The sequence below is a fragment of the Hyla sarda genome, chromosome 7 (assembly GCF_029499605.1).
Source record: "Hyla sarda isolate aHylSar1 chromosome 7, aHylSar1.hap1, whole genome shotgun sequence".
NCBI lineage: Eukaryota > Metazoa > Chordata > Amphibia > Anura > Hylidae > Hyla > Hyla sarda.
The window spans coordinates 220,603,649-220,618,229 of NC_079195.1; the positions used below are offsets into that span (position 1 = coordinate 220,603,649).

Sequence of the window (14,581 nt, forward strand, 5' to 3'; positions counted from 1 at the left end):
CAAGTAGATTTTGCTCCATTTTAGTCCCGTGGACAAGTAGTTTTTTAATAAAATTTCAACACCCCTGGACTATAATGGGATTTTCTAATGGCCGTATAGGATTTTGTAACTGCTGTTTTACTGCCGATTTTCTGACAGAACTTCGAAAACGGATTAATTATGTAGTGTGACAGGGGCCTAACTTGTGGCCAATTAGAATGATGCAAATACACTTGTCAGAGGTTCTCAACAACATCCCCAGCAACCAATAGTAAAGTGTCCCACCCCCTCACTGTTTTCTTCCTCGAATATGCAAATATAACGAATACGCGGAATTCACGAATGTAGGACAAATATTCATCTATATATTCGCGAAATATCGCAAATTTGAATACGGCCAATGCCGCTCATCACTATTCCTATGTATTTGGACGACTCGGGTGTGTTTACATTTGCAGCTAATTTGCGGATTTTGCACGATTTAAGATCGGAGGTAAAATCGCAGTTGACCACGATTTTTTTTTTCGTCCAGATTCAAAATCAGATTGAAATCGTGTCCGATTTTTTTTAATATTGATGTCTATGTAAATCGCATGGAATCGTGTGACTGTGCGATTCTATCAGATTAATCGCACACAAATTTTTTGTACGCATGCGCAGTAGACTTCAAAACACATACACTTCAAATATATAAAACTTTATTGCCATTGGCATATATATTAATTTTAAAAACAGGATCAGATTTTTTTTGAAAATCGGATGGAATTTTCATCTGTACGATTTTACAGTCCAATAATCGGATGGTTAAATTGTGTTGTGAACCTAGCCTTAACCCCTTAAGGACTCAGGGTTTTTCAGTTTTTGCACTTTCGTTTTTTCCTCCTTACCTTTTAAAAATCATAACCCTTTCAATTCTCCACCTAAAAATCCATATTATGGCTTATTTTTTGCGCCACCAATTCTACTTTGCAGTGACATCAGTCATTTTACCCAAAAATCCACGGCGAAACGGAAACAAAATCGAAGAAAAACCGCCATTTTATAACTTTTGGGGGCTTCCGTTTCTACGCAGTGCATATTTCGGTAAAAATGACACCTTATCATTATTCTGTAGGTCCATACGGTTAAAATTATACCCTACTTATATAGGTTGGATTTTCTCGCACTTCTGGGAAAAATCATAACTACATGCAGGAAAATGTATACGTTTAAAAATGTCATCTTCTGACCCCTATAACTTTTTTATTTTTCCATGTACAGGGCGGTATGAGGACTCATTTTTTGCGCCGTGATCTGAAGTTTTTATCAGTACCATTTTTGTCTTCATCTGATTTTTTGATCACTTTTCATTCATTTTTTAATGGTATAAAAAGTGACCAAAAATGCGCTTTTTTTGACTTTGGAATTTTTTTGCGCGTACGCCATTGACCGTGCGGTTTAATTAACATTATATTTTTATAGTTCGGACATTTACGCACGTGGCGATACCACATATGTTTATTTTTATTTACACTGTTTTATTTTTTTAATGGGAAAAGGGGGGTGATTCAAACTTTTATTAGGGAAGGGGTTAAATAATCTTTATTAACACTTTTTTTTTTGCAGTGTTATAGGTCCCATAGGGACCTATAACACTGCACACACTGATCTCTCATGCTGATCACTGGCGTGTATTAACACGCCTGTGATCAGTGTTATCGGCGCTTGACTGCTCCTGCCTTGATCTCAGGCACGGAGCAGTCATTCGCCGATCGGACACCGAGGAGGCAGGTAAGGTCCCTCCCTGTGTCATGTAAGCTGTTTGGGATGCCGCAATTTCACCGCGGTGGTCCCGAACAGCCCGACTGAGCAGCCGGGATACTTTCACTTTCGCTTCAGACGCGGCGGTCAGCTTTGATCGCCGCATCTGAAGGGTTAATACAGGGCATCACCGCGCTCGGTAATGTCCTGTATTAGCCGCGGGTCCCGGCCGTTAATGGCCGTAGGGACCGACCCGATATGACGGGGTGACCCCGCGGCATATCGCGGGAGACGGCGGAGGACGTAAATATATGTTGTTAAGGAGTTAAGATGGGAGGTAAAATCGTGGTTGACCACGATTTTTTTTGTCCAGATTCAAAATCGGATTGAAATCGTGTCCAATTTTTTTATTATTGATGTCTATGTAAACCACATGGAATCGTGTGACTGTGCGATGCTATCAGATTAATCGCACACGATTATTTTGTACACATGCGCAGTAGACTTCAGAACACATAACACTTCAAATATATAAAACTTTATTACCATTGGCATACATATTAATTTTAAAAACATGGAATTTTCATCTGTACGATTTTACGGTCCGATAATCGGATGGTTAAATCGTGTTGTGAACCTAGCCTTAACGGTTAAAATCTAACATTATTGATCCTGCATGGTGAACTGCATAAATGAAAAAAATAAAATTATTCTGTTTTTGTTTTTTCAGTCAGATCACATCCCAGAAAATAATTTAATCAAAAAGTTATCAAAAGTTTTAACTCCTTAACCCCTTAAGGACACAGGGTTTTTCAGTTTTTGCATTTTCGTTTTTTCCTCCTTACCTTTTCAAAATCATAACCCTTTCAATTCTCCACCTAAAAATCCATATTATGGCTTATTTTTTGCGTCACCAATTCTACTTTGCAGTGACATTAGTCATTTTACCCAAAAATCCACAGCGAAACGGAAAAAAGAAAATAATTGTGCGACAAAATTGAAGAAAAAACACCATTTTGTAAATTTTGGGGGCTTCCGTTTCTACGCAGTGCATATTTTGGTAAAAATGACACCTTATCATTATTCTGTAGGTCCATACGGTTAAAATGATCCCCTACTTATATAGGTTTGATTTTGTCGCACTTCTGGAAAAAATCATAACTACATGCAGGAAAAGTTATACGTTTAAAATTGTCATCTTCTGACCCCTATAACTTTTTCATTTTTCCATGTACGGGGTGGTATGAGGGCTCTTTTTTGCGCCATGATCTGATGTTTTTAACGGTACTATTTTTGTATTGATCTGACTTTTTGATACATTTTTATTCATTTTTTTCATGATATAAAAAGTGACCTAAAATACTTTTTATTTTGGACTTTAGAATTTTTTTTGCGTGCACGCCATTGACCATGCCGTTTAATTAACGATATATTTTTATAATTCGGACATTTCCGCATTCGGCGATACCACATGTTTATTTTTATTTACACATTCTACTTTATTTTTTTAAATGGGAAAAGGGGGGGGGGGATTCAAACTTTTATTAGGGAAGGGGTTAAATGATCTTTATTCACTTTTTATTTTCACTTTTTTTTTTTTTTTTGCAGTGTTATAGCCCCCTCTAGTGGCTATAAAACTGCATGCACTGATCTCTTATCAATGATTCTGCCGCTTGACTGCTCATGCCTGGATCTCAGGCACTGAGCAGTCATTCGGCGATCGGACACCAGGAGGCAAGGTAGGGGACCCTCCTCGTGTCCTACAGCTGTTCGGGACGCCGCGATTCCACAGGTCCCGGACGTTACTAGGTGCATGCTGTGGCCCTGCATTATAGAACAGGAGCAGACTCAGGACGTACAGGTACGCCCTGAGTCCTTAAGGGGTTAAGGATGCAAAGGGTACCTGTACGCCCTATGCCCACTCCCCTTTTAATGCCAGATCACGGTGATGCCCAGCATTAACCCCTTAGACGCTGCAATCAAATCTCGACAGATGAAAGTAAAACAGTCCCGGCAGCTCAGCGGAGCTGAATGGGACCACCGTGGTAAAACCTGCGGGAGGGTCCTTACCGGCCTTCTCGCCATCCGATCGGTTGCTCGACGCTCCAAGAAGCCTCAGCAGCCTGGAGCAACTGAGCACCGATAACACTAAAGAATGCTATGCTATGGCATAGCATTGAACAGTGTCTGCAATCCAAGGATTGCATGCAATAATCCCATGTCTGTGGGGACAAAAAAATAGTGTAAAAAAAAAATCACCCCCTTTTCCCATAAATAAATATATAAATATATATATATATATATATATATATATATATATATATATACACAAATATAAAAATAAACATGTCATAAATATCCAAACTATAAAATATAAAGTTAATTAAACTGCACGGTCAATGGCATTTACGTAAAAAAAATACCAAAGTCCAAAATTGCATAATTTTGGTCACTTTGCATACCCTAAAAAAATGTTTAAGGGTGCGTTCCCACAGGGCGTATACGCAGCGTAATTGACGCTGCGCAAATTTTACGGCAGCAGCGGGAAATACGCTGCGTATCCCTTGCTCACTATACACACAGGGCTTTCCGGCGGCAGCCCTATGTGTGTAGTGAGTTTTGGAGGCGGAGCCGCGTGTCACAGTCACGTCGGCACACGGCCCCGCCTCCAAAACTCACTACACACAAAGGGCTGCCGCCGGAAAGCCCCGTGTGTATAGTGAGCAAGGGATACGCAGCGTATTTCCCGCTGCTGCCGTAAAATTTGCGCAGCGTCAACTACGCTGCATATACGCCCTGTGGGAACGCACCCTTAGAAGAAATCAAAAAGTCTCATCAACACAAAAATGATACCGATAAAACTACAGATCATAGCACAAAAAATTAGCCCTCACAAATCCCTGTATACGGAAAAATAAAAAAGTTATATGGGTCAGACAATTTTAAACATGCACATTTTTTTGCAAAAAAGTTGTAATTTTTTAATAGAAGTAAAACAAAATCAAACTTATATAAGTAGAGTTTATTTTTAATCGTATGGACCTACAGAAAAAAGATAAGGTGTCATTTTTACAGAAAATTGCGCTGCTTAGAAAAGGAAGCCGGCAAAAATTACAAAATGGTGGGGTTTATTTTTAATTTTGCTCAAAAAAAATAAAGGAACACTAAGATAACACATCCTAGATCTGAATGAATGAACTAATCGTATGAAATACTTTCGTCTTTACATAGTTGAATGCGCTGACAACAAAATCACACAAAAATTATCAATGGAAATCAAATGTATCAACCCCTGGAGATCTGGATATGGAGTCACACTCAAAATCAAAGTGGAAAACCCCACTACAGGCTGATATAACTTTATGTAATGTCCTTAACCCCTTAAAGGAGTAGTCCAGTGGTGACTCAGTGGTGAACAACTTATCCCCTATCTTAAGGATAAGGGATAAGTTGCAGATCGCGGGGGGTCCGACCGCTGGGGCCCCCTGCGATCTCCTGTACGGAGCCCCAACAGCCCGCGGGAAGGGGGCGTGTCGACCTCCGCACGAAGCGGCAGCCAACACGTCCCCTCAATACAACTCTATGGCAGAGCCGAAGCGCTGCCTTTGGCAATCTCCGGCTCTGCCATAGAGATGTATTGAGGGGGCGTGTCGGCCGCCGCTTCGTGCGGAGGTCGACACCCGCTATCAGGCCGGAGAACCGGGGCCCCGTACAGAGAGATCGCAGGGGGCCCCAGCGGTCGGACCCCCCGCAACTCAAACTTATCCCCTATCCTTAGGATAGGGGATACGTTTTTCACCACTGGACTACCGCTTTAAGGACCAAGGACGTACCGGTACGTCCTGAGTCCTTTCCTTTTCTATAACGCGGGGCCATGACAAAGTTGAACGCTGCGTCTAAAGTGAAACTAAATCACTGTTGGATAGCTCAGGGGGCTGTTCAGGATCGCGGCGTCTCAAACAGCTGTTAGACACGAGGAGGGTCCCTACCTGCCTCCTGGTGTCCGATCGCCGAATGACTGCTCAGTGCCTGAGATCCAGGCATGAGCAGTCAAGCGGCAGAATCATCGATCAATGGTTTCCTATGAGAAACCAGTGATCAATGTAAAAGATCAGTGAGTGCAGTGTTATAGGTCCCTGTGGGAGCTATAACACTGCAAAAAAAAAAAGTGGGAAAAAAAAGTGAATAAAGATCATTTATCCCCTTCCCTAATAAAAGTTTGAATCACCCCCCTTTTCCCATTAAAAAAAAAAACAGTGTAAATAAAAATAAACATATGTGGTATCGCCGCATGCGGAAATGTCCGAAATATAAAAATATATCATTAATTAAACCGCACGGTCAATGGCGTACGCGCCCAAAAAATTCCAAAGTCTTAAATAGTGTATTTTTTGTCACTTATATAATGAAAAAATGAATAAAAAGCAATCAATAAATCCGATCAATACAAAAAATGGCACCCCTAAAAACTTCAGATCACGGCGCAAAAAATGAGCCCTCATACCGCCCCATACGCGGAAAAATAAAAAGTTATAGGGGTCAGAAAATTACAATTTTAAACCTATAAATTTTCCTTCATGTAATAATGATTTTTTTTCAGAAGTCCGACAAAATCAAACCTATATAAGTAGGGGATCATTTTAATCGTATGGACCTACAGAATAAAGATAAGGTGTCATTTTTACCAAAAAAATTACTGTGTAGAAACAGAAGCCCCCAAAATGGCATTTTTTTTTCCAATTTTGTCTCACAATGTTTTTTTTTCTCCACTTTGTCGTGGATTTTTGGGTAAAATGCCTGATAGAATTGGTGGCGCAAGAAATAAGCCATTATATGGATTTTTAGGTGCAAAATTGAAAGGGTTATGATTTTTTAAAGGTAAGGAGGAAAAAATGAAAGTACAAAAATGGAAAAAACCCTGGTCTTTAAGGGGTTAAAACACTACACAATGAGGCTCAGTAATGTGTGTGGCCTCCATGTGCCCGTATGACCTCCCTACAATGTCTTCATCAGTGAAGAGCACAGGGCGCCAGTGGTGAATTTGCCAATCTTTGTGTTCTCTGGCAAATGCCAAAAGTCCTGAATGGTGTTGGGCTGTAAGCACAACCCCCACCTGTGGACATCGGGCCCTCATACCTCCCTCATGGAGTCTGCTTCCGACCGTTGAGTGGACACACGCACATTTGTGGCCTGCTGGAGGTCATTTTGCAGGGCTCTGGCAGTGCTCCTCCTGCTCCTCCTTGCACAAAGGTGGAGGTAGCGGTCCTGCTGCTGGGTTGTTGCCCTCCTACGGTCTCCTCCATGTCTCCTGATGTACTGGCCTGTCTCCTGATAGTGCCTCCATGCTCTGGACACTACGCTGACAGACACAGCAAACCTTCTTGCCACAGCTCGCATTGATGTGCCATCCTGGATGAGCTGCACTACCAGAGCCACTAGTGTGGGTTGTAGTCTCCGTCTCATGCTACCACTAGAGTGAAAGCACCGCCAGCAGCCAAAAGTGACCAAAACATCAGCCAGGAAGCATAGGAACTGAGCAGTGGTCTGTGGTCACCACCTGCAGAACAACTCCTTTATTTGGGGGGGTGTCTTGCTAATTCCCTATAATTTCCACCTGTTGTCTGTTCCATGTGAAATTGATTGTCAATCAGTGTTCTTCCTGAGTGGACAGTGGGATTTCACAGAAGTGTCATTGACTTGGAGTAACATTGTGTTGTTTAAGTGTTCCCTTTATTTTTTTATGAGCAATATATATATATATATATATATATATATATATATATATATATACATAAAAGAAAAGAAAAAAGAGCAGCACAACCGAAGTGTCCAAACAAATGCTATGGGTGCAAGCAGTCTCCGGAACCCTGGTCCTAGGTCCAAGGTACAAAAGAGGAAGGCGGCAGCAGCACACCGGCGTATTCAAAGCTTTATTCCAGCAAATACAGATACAGAAACTGCAGAACAGAACCACAGAGACCACAGAAATGTTGTTGTATCTGTATTTGCTGGAATAAAGCTACATGACTGCTTTGAATACGCCGGTGTGCTGCTGTCGCCTTCCTCTTTTGTGTATATATATATATATATATATATATATATATATATATATATATAAAAGCCCCTCCTTTAATAAAAATATAAATCACTGTCCTTTTGCAATAAAAAAAACCATATTTTCTACCTCCACGTATGGGAATTTCCAAACTACAGTGGTCCCTCAACATACGATGGTAATCCCTTCCAAATGGACCATCGTTTGTTGAAACCATCGTATGTTGAGGGATCCGTGCAATGGAAAGTATAGGACAGTGGTCTTCAACCTGCGGACCTCCAGATGTTGCAAAACTACAACACCCAGCATGCCCGGACAGCCAAGGGCTGTTCGGGCATGCTGGGAGTTGTAGTTTTGCAACATCTGGAGGTCCGCAGGTTGAAGACCACTGGTATTGGAGGTTATACTCACCTGTCCCCGCCGCTCCGGACCGTCACCGCTCATCACCGCTGCCCTGGATGTCGCCTTCCATCGCTGTCGCCGCGTCCCTGCGGTGTGCCCGATGCTCCGGCAAGGCCTCTGCTTCCCCGGCATCCGCGCTCTCCGTCGTCGCCATCACGTCTCTACGCACGCCGCTCCTATTGGATGACGTGATGACGACGATGGAGAGCGCCGACGATGCAGGGGATCCCAAAGAGGAGGCGCCGGAGCCCCGAGGACAGGTAAGTGATCGTCAGCGGACAACACGGGACACCGTAAACGGCTATCCGGCGGCAGCTGATGCAGTCTGCGCTGCCGGATAGCCGTTTATGCGATGGCCCCGACATACAAAAGCATCGTATGTTGATGCTGCCTTCACCATGCAATGGCCTCTGAAATTATCGTAGGTCGGGGGGTCACTGTACATATATATATATATATATATATATATATATATATATAAAAGCCCCTCTTTTAATAAAAATATAAATCACTGTTCTTTTGCAATAAAAAAAAAAAAAACATATTTTCTATCTCCACGTATGGGAATTTCCAAACTATTCAAATCTAACGTTCATGATCCTGCACGGCGAACAGTGTAAACGCAAAAAAAAATTACCAAATACCGAAAAAGGATTTTTACCAAATACCAAAAAAGGATTTGTCCATGGCAAAAAAATAATGGCTTGATAAATCCATTCTAATACTATCACAGGAGAGGGTTTGTTACAATTGCATCCAGTCCCTGTGACGTTCACAGCCCAGACTTTGGTTGATACGTTTATTTTTTTTTTTAACCTGCACTGATACATTGTAACAAACTACAAGGACTGGAGAGAGAGAGTGCAGCCATAGGAACCCGCTGTTGCAAAACTACAACTCCCAATACCTGACACTGCGGGAACAGCCCACACACCCACCACACACCCGCTCCAGCTGCAAGGAAACTACAACTCCCAGCATGCCTTGAAAGAAGCACGAGGTGTAGGTATGCGGGGAAATGTAGTTTCCTAACATCAGCAGGGGGAGCAGAATGCACATCACGTTTATCTATGTAGCGACATGTGGCTCCTCCCTCGGGGCGGAGTCTTATGTGGGCGGGGCCAGGTTGGAGATGCACTTATGCTACATTTAGCCCCTCCTTCCTCCAAGCTGTTGAGCAAGGCTGTGGGCGCGGTCATATATATGGGCGGTCATGGCTATGGGCGTGGTCATGTCTATGCGATTACGGCTATGGGCGTGGTCACGTCTCCGCGGTTGCAGCTATGGGCGTGGTCATGTCTATGCGGTCACGGCCGTGGGCGGGGTCAGATCTGGGCGGGCTCCTTGTGTTTGAACTGCACCTCCCGGTCAGTGCTGCCTGTCATGTCTCGCTTCAGGAGGGGGGGAATGACCGGGGACCCCCGGGCTGGTTTCCGGGACCAGAAGGACAAGGAGTCGGCTGTACCGCAGGGACTGATCAAAGCGGCGAGAAAGAGCGGACAGTTAAACCTGTCAGGAAGAGGCCTGAGCGAGGGTGAGAGGGCAGGTCTGGGGGGTGGGCGAGGGGGCATGAGGGGAGGTCTGGGGGGTGGGCGAGGGGGCATGAGGGGAGGTCTGGGGGGTGGGCGAGGGGGCATGAGGGGAGGTCTGGGGGGTGGGCGAGGGGGCATGAGGTGAGGTCTGGGGGGTGGGCGAGGGGGCATGAGGGGAGGTCTGGGGGGTGGGCGAGGGGGCATGAGGTGAGGTCTGGGGGGTGGGCGAGGGGGCATGAGGTGAGGTCTGCGGGGTGGGCGAGGGGGCATGAGGTGAGGTCTGCGGGGTGGGCGAGGGGGCATGAGGTGAGGTGGGGGGGTGGGCGGGGGGGCATGAGGTGAGGTCTGGGGGGTGGGCGGGGGGGCATGAGGGGAGGTCTGGGGGTGGGCGAGGGGGCATGAGGTGAGGTCTGGGGGGTGGGCGAGGGGGCATGAGGTCAGGTCTGGGGGGTGGGCGAGGGGGCATGAGGTCAGGTCTGGGGGGTGGGCGAGGGGGCATGAGGTCAGGTCTGGGGGGTGGGCGAGGGGGCATGAGGTCAGGTCTGGGGGGTGGGCGAGGGGGCATGAGGTCAGGTCTGGGGGGTGGGCGAGGGGGCGGGAGGTCAGGTCTGGGGGGGGTGAGAGGGTGGGAGGTCGGGGGGGGGGGGGGGGGTGAGAGGGCAGGTCTGGAGGCTGTGAAGGGGCAGGAGGTCAGGTCTGGAGGGTAAAGTACATCATGGCAGGAGGGTGAGGGGGCATAAGAGCAATTTGGGGGTGAGGAAGTGGGCTGTCTTGGTGAGTTAAAGGGGGGATTGGGGTGCTGCGGTTTCGCTCATGCCCCTCATTACATCAGGTCTGCGGCTGCCATGATATTCACTGCAGCCAGAGTCACCGGATAGGTAAAAGTTGACATCATGTGATCGCAGGAGAATGTTCCAATATTTGCCGCTTTATTTGCAGAAGAGTCACCTTTTTTTTTTTTGTCTCTTTCCGCCTCTGTCACCCTTCCAGTCCCAGTGAGCGTTTGGAGGATAAACGTGGACACCCCGGAGGAGGCGCACAGCAACGTCCAGTTTGACGCGTCGGATCGATGGTGGGAGCAGACGGATCTATTGAAGCTCTTCCTGTCGTCCAATAAGCTGCAGTCTCTGCCCGACGACCTGATGCTTCTTCCCGCCCTCGTGGTGCTCGATGTACGTCTCCTCATCTGCCAACTTAAGTTGCCTATGTTGCAAAACTACAACTCTCAGCATGCCCGGACAGCCGAAGGCTGTCCGGGCATGCTGGGAGTTGTAGTTTTGCAACAGCTGGAGGCACACAGGTTGGGAAACAGTCCTATTAGTATTACTAAAGAATTGTCGCTCTGTTGTCTTCTTCACAGGTGCATGACAACCTGCTGTCGGAGCTTCCTGGGGCCATCGGAGAGCTGGTCAACCTGCAGAAGCTGAATATCAGGTATATGTGGTTGTTAAAAACCTGTGCGGAGTTAAGAGTGGTGCCGTTGCCCATAGCAACCAATCAGATCGCTTTTTACATTTTTTTTAAAAGGCCGCTGAAAAGTAGAAGATGCGATCTGACAGGTTGGTATGGGCAGCTCGTCAACTCCATTCATTTCTGTAGGAGCGCCGAAGACCGCGCCGTCTACCGCACACGCTCCTCAATGAGAGCCGAGTCCCGTTCCAGAGATCGCGGGGGGTACCAGCAGTCGGACCCCTTGTGATCACCTACTTATCTCCTATCCAGATCGCTGAGATTTTTCAAAAAGGACCCCGGCTCCCAGAGAGGAACATGTGCTGCAGATGGCGCATGCTTCATTCCCTTTTATGGGAGAGTAGAAGAGAGTACAGCACTCTGTCATCTCTGGCGCTCCCATACAAATGAGTAAAGCGTGCAGCAGATGCTCCTCAATGAGAGCTGGGTTCCGTTCCAGAGATCGCGGGGGGGGGGGGGGTACCAGCAGTCGGACCCCTTGTGATCACCTTCTTATCCCCTATCCAGGGGGCCCCAGATCGCTGAGATCTTCAGAAAAGGACCCCGGCTCCCAGAGAGAAAAATGCGCTGCAGACGCCGCATGCTTCATTCCTTTTTATGAGAGAGCAGAAGAGACCCGAGTACAGCACTCTGGCATCTCTGGCGCTCCCATACAAATGAGTAAAGCGTGCAGCACCTGCAGCAGATGCTCCTCTTTGAGCAGTTTCGACTGCAATGTCCAAAATGGAACCCCACCTCTTGAAGATGAGCGCATTTTGCAGATGACACGCTCTACTTTCATTTGCATGTGAGTGTTGCAGATGCCCAAGTGCTGTACTCGGGTCGCTTCGGCACTCCTATAGAAATAAATGGAGGACGTGCTCATTGCAGCAAACACTCATCAGGTCAGATAAGTTGTCTTTCCCATGATGACCCCTTTGATTTGTAACCCTACAATCTTCTTACTGGTGTCCCGTATTTTTGCCAGTCACAATAAGCTGAAGTTTCTGCCGCCAGAGCTGGTCCAGCTGCAGAACCTGAAGAGTCTCCTGGTCCAGCAAAACCAGTTGGAGAAGATCCCAGAGGCGCTGGGGCAGCTGGCTGTTCTGGAGGAGCTGGTATGTTCTCATGTGGTTATAGTAATAAAATAGAAATAAATATAGATATAGAAATAAATATAATATAGAAATAAATCCTAAATTTATTGGGGACAACACCTCCCATGTGTCATATTGTGCGGATCCTTCTGGCTGGAAATCTCCAAAAAGTGTCCTCTCTGCCTCCAAATGAACTCATTGCTCCCTACACAGCAGTGTTTGACAACCAGTGTGCCTCCAGCTGTTGCAAAACTACAACTTCCAGCATGCCCTGACATTCCTAGGCCAGTGTTTGCCTACCGGGGTGCCTCCAGCTGTTGTAAAACTACAACTTCTAGCATGCCCAGACATCCCTAGGCCAGTGTTTGCCAACCAGTGTGCCTCCAGCTGTTGCAAAACTACAACTTCCAGCATGCCCGGACAGCCTTTTGCTGTCCGGGCATGCTGGGAGTTTTGGTTTTGCAACAGTCGGATGCAGCCAATGACTTTTAAGGCTTGCTGGGAGTTGTAGTTTTGCAACATTTGGATGCAGCCAATGGCTTTCAAGGCTTGCTGGGAGTTGTAGTTTTGCTACAGTCGGATGCAGCCAATGGCTTTTAAGGCTTGCTGGGAGTTGTAGTTTTGCAACAGTTGGATGCAGCCAATGGCTTTCAAGGCTTGCTGGGAGTTGTAGTTTTGCACCAGCTAGAGACACACTGGTTAAGAAACACTGCTATCTGACAAAGAAAGCACGATTCAGGGAGCCCTTAGTCTGTTTTCACACAATTTGAAAAGTGTTTCCATGGCAAAAATGGTCCTTCATCTCTGTTGCCGATGTGCTGCAGGTTATCCAGGATTAGAAAAACGGAACAGAATTTTTCCAAACAGCAGCATCACCACTGTCCTCAGGTTGTGTGCAGTTCCATAGAAGTGAATAGAGCAGAGTTGTAATACCACATACAACCTGAAGACAAGTATGGCACCAAAACCCCATTAAAGTTCTACATGTGTGGATAGAGTTATCAAGGAGGCAGAGAGGCAACTCTAGGAATATATATGTGTGTGTGTGTGTGTGTATGTATGTGTGTGTGTAATAATATAATATATATACATACACACACACACACACACACACAGGTCCCTCAACATACGATGGTAATCCGTTCCAAACGGACCATCGTTTGTTGAAACCATCGCATGTTGAGGGATCCGTGCAATGTAAAGTATAGGACAGTGGTCTACAACCTGCGGACCTCCAGATGTGTCATAACTACAACACCCAGCATGCCCGGACAGCCAACCGCTGTCTGGGCATGCTGGGTGTTGTAGTTTTGCAACATCTGGAGGTCCGCAGGTTGTAGACCACTGTTAGAGGAAGTTGTACTCACCTGTCCCCGCCGCTCCGGACCGTCACTGATCGTCACCGCTGCCCTGGATGTCGTTATCCATCGCTGTCGCCGCGTCCCCGTGGTGTCCCCGACGCTCCGGCAAGGCCTCTGCTTCACCGCCATCCGCGCTCTCCGTCGCCGTCATCACGTCGCTACGCACGCCGCTCCTATTGGATGACGGGACGGCGTGCGCAGCGAGGTGATGATGACGATGAAGGGCGCCGACAATGCAGGGGATCCCGAAGAGGACACGCCGGAGCCCCGAGGACAGGTAGGAGGCATCACCAGAGCTCACAGGGCACTGTAAACTGCTATCCGGTGGCAGCTGAAGCAATCAGCGCTGCCGGATAGCCGTTTGTGCGATGACCCCGACATAAAAAAAGCATCGTATGTTGATGCTGTCTTCAACATGCGATGGCCTCCGAGAGGCCATCGCATGTTGAAATTATCGTATGTCGGGGCCATCGTAGGTCGAGGGGTCACAGTGTATATAGATATATAGAGTTCCCTATGTTGTTCTGCTCATCCCTTCTCTGCTGTGATGTAGTCTACAAAAATAAACCAACTCCTTTTGGGCCAAAAGGGGGCGATCAGGATTAACGAGCAGGAGTGGATCATCAGCTTGTGTATTACTCTGGGGATTAGGACTATTGGGGGGGGCGCAATATTTGGTTGCACACCTTTTGGAAAAAATAACTGAAGTCAGTGGCTTCCTATAACCATCAATAAGCTTCTTGCACCTCTCAACCGGAATGTTGGTCCACTCTACCTTTACAAACTGCTCCAGGTCTCTCCTATTGGAAGGCGCCTTTTCCCAACAGCAATTTTAAGATCTCTCCACAGGTGATCAATGGGATTTAGATCTGGACTCATTGCTGCCAATTCAGAACTCTCCAGCGCTTTGTTGCCATCCATTTCTGGGGGCTTTTTGATGTATGTTTGGGGTCATTGTCCTGCTGG

General features: G+C 46.5%; 1 protein-coding gene across 2 annotated transcripts in view; it reads left to right on the plus strand.

Annotated features, from left to right (window-relative positions):
• Nucleotides 1-9,443: 9,443 nt before the first annotated feature.
• The window catches only part of LRRC40 (leucine rich repeat containing 40), a 40,126-nt gene continuing 34,988 nt past the window's right edge, over nt 9,444-14,581 (plus strand). The window contains exons 1-4 of one of the 2 annotated variants that reach the window (XM_056532749.1): nt 9,444-9,710; nt 10,699-10,880; nt 11,069-11,142; nt 12,146-12,275. In XM_056532749.1, coding sequence (XP_056388724.1) covers nt 9,560-9,710; nt 10,699-10,880; nt 11,069-11,142; nt 12,146-12,275 — 537 coding nt within the window. In that variant the 5' untranslated portion in view covers nt 9,444-9,559. The remainder of the gene's footprint in view (nt 9,711-10,698; nt 10,881-11,068; nt 11,143-12,145; nt 12,276-14,581) is intronic. The other variant, XM_056532748.1, reaches the window with a different exon arrangement.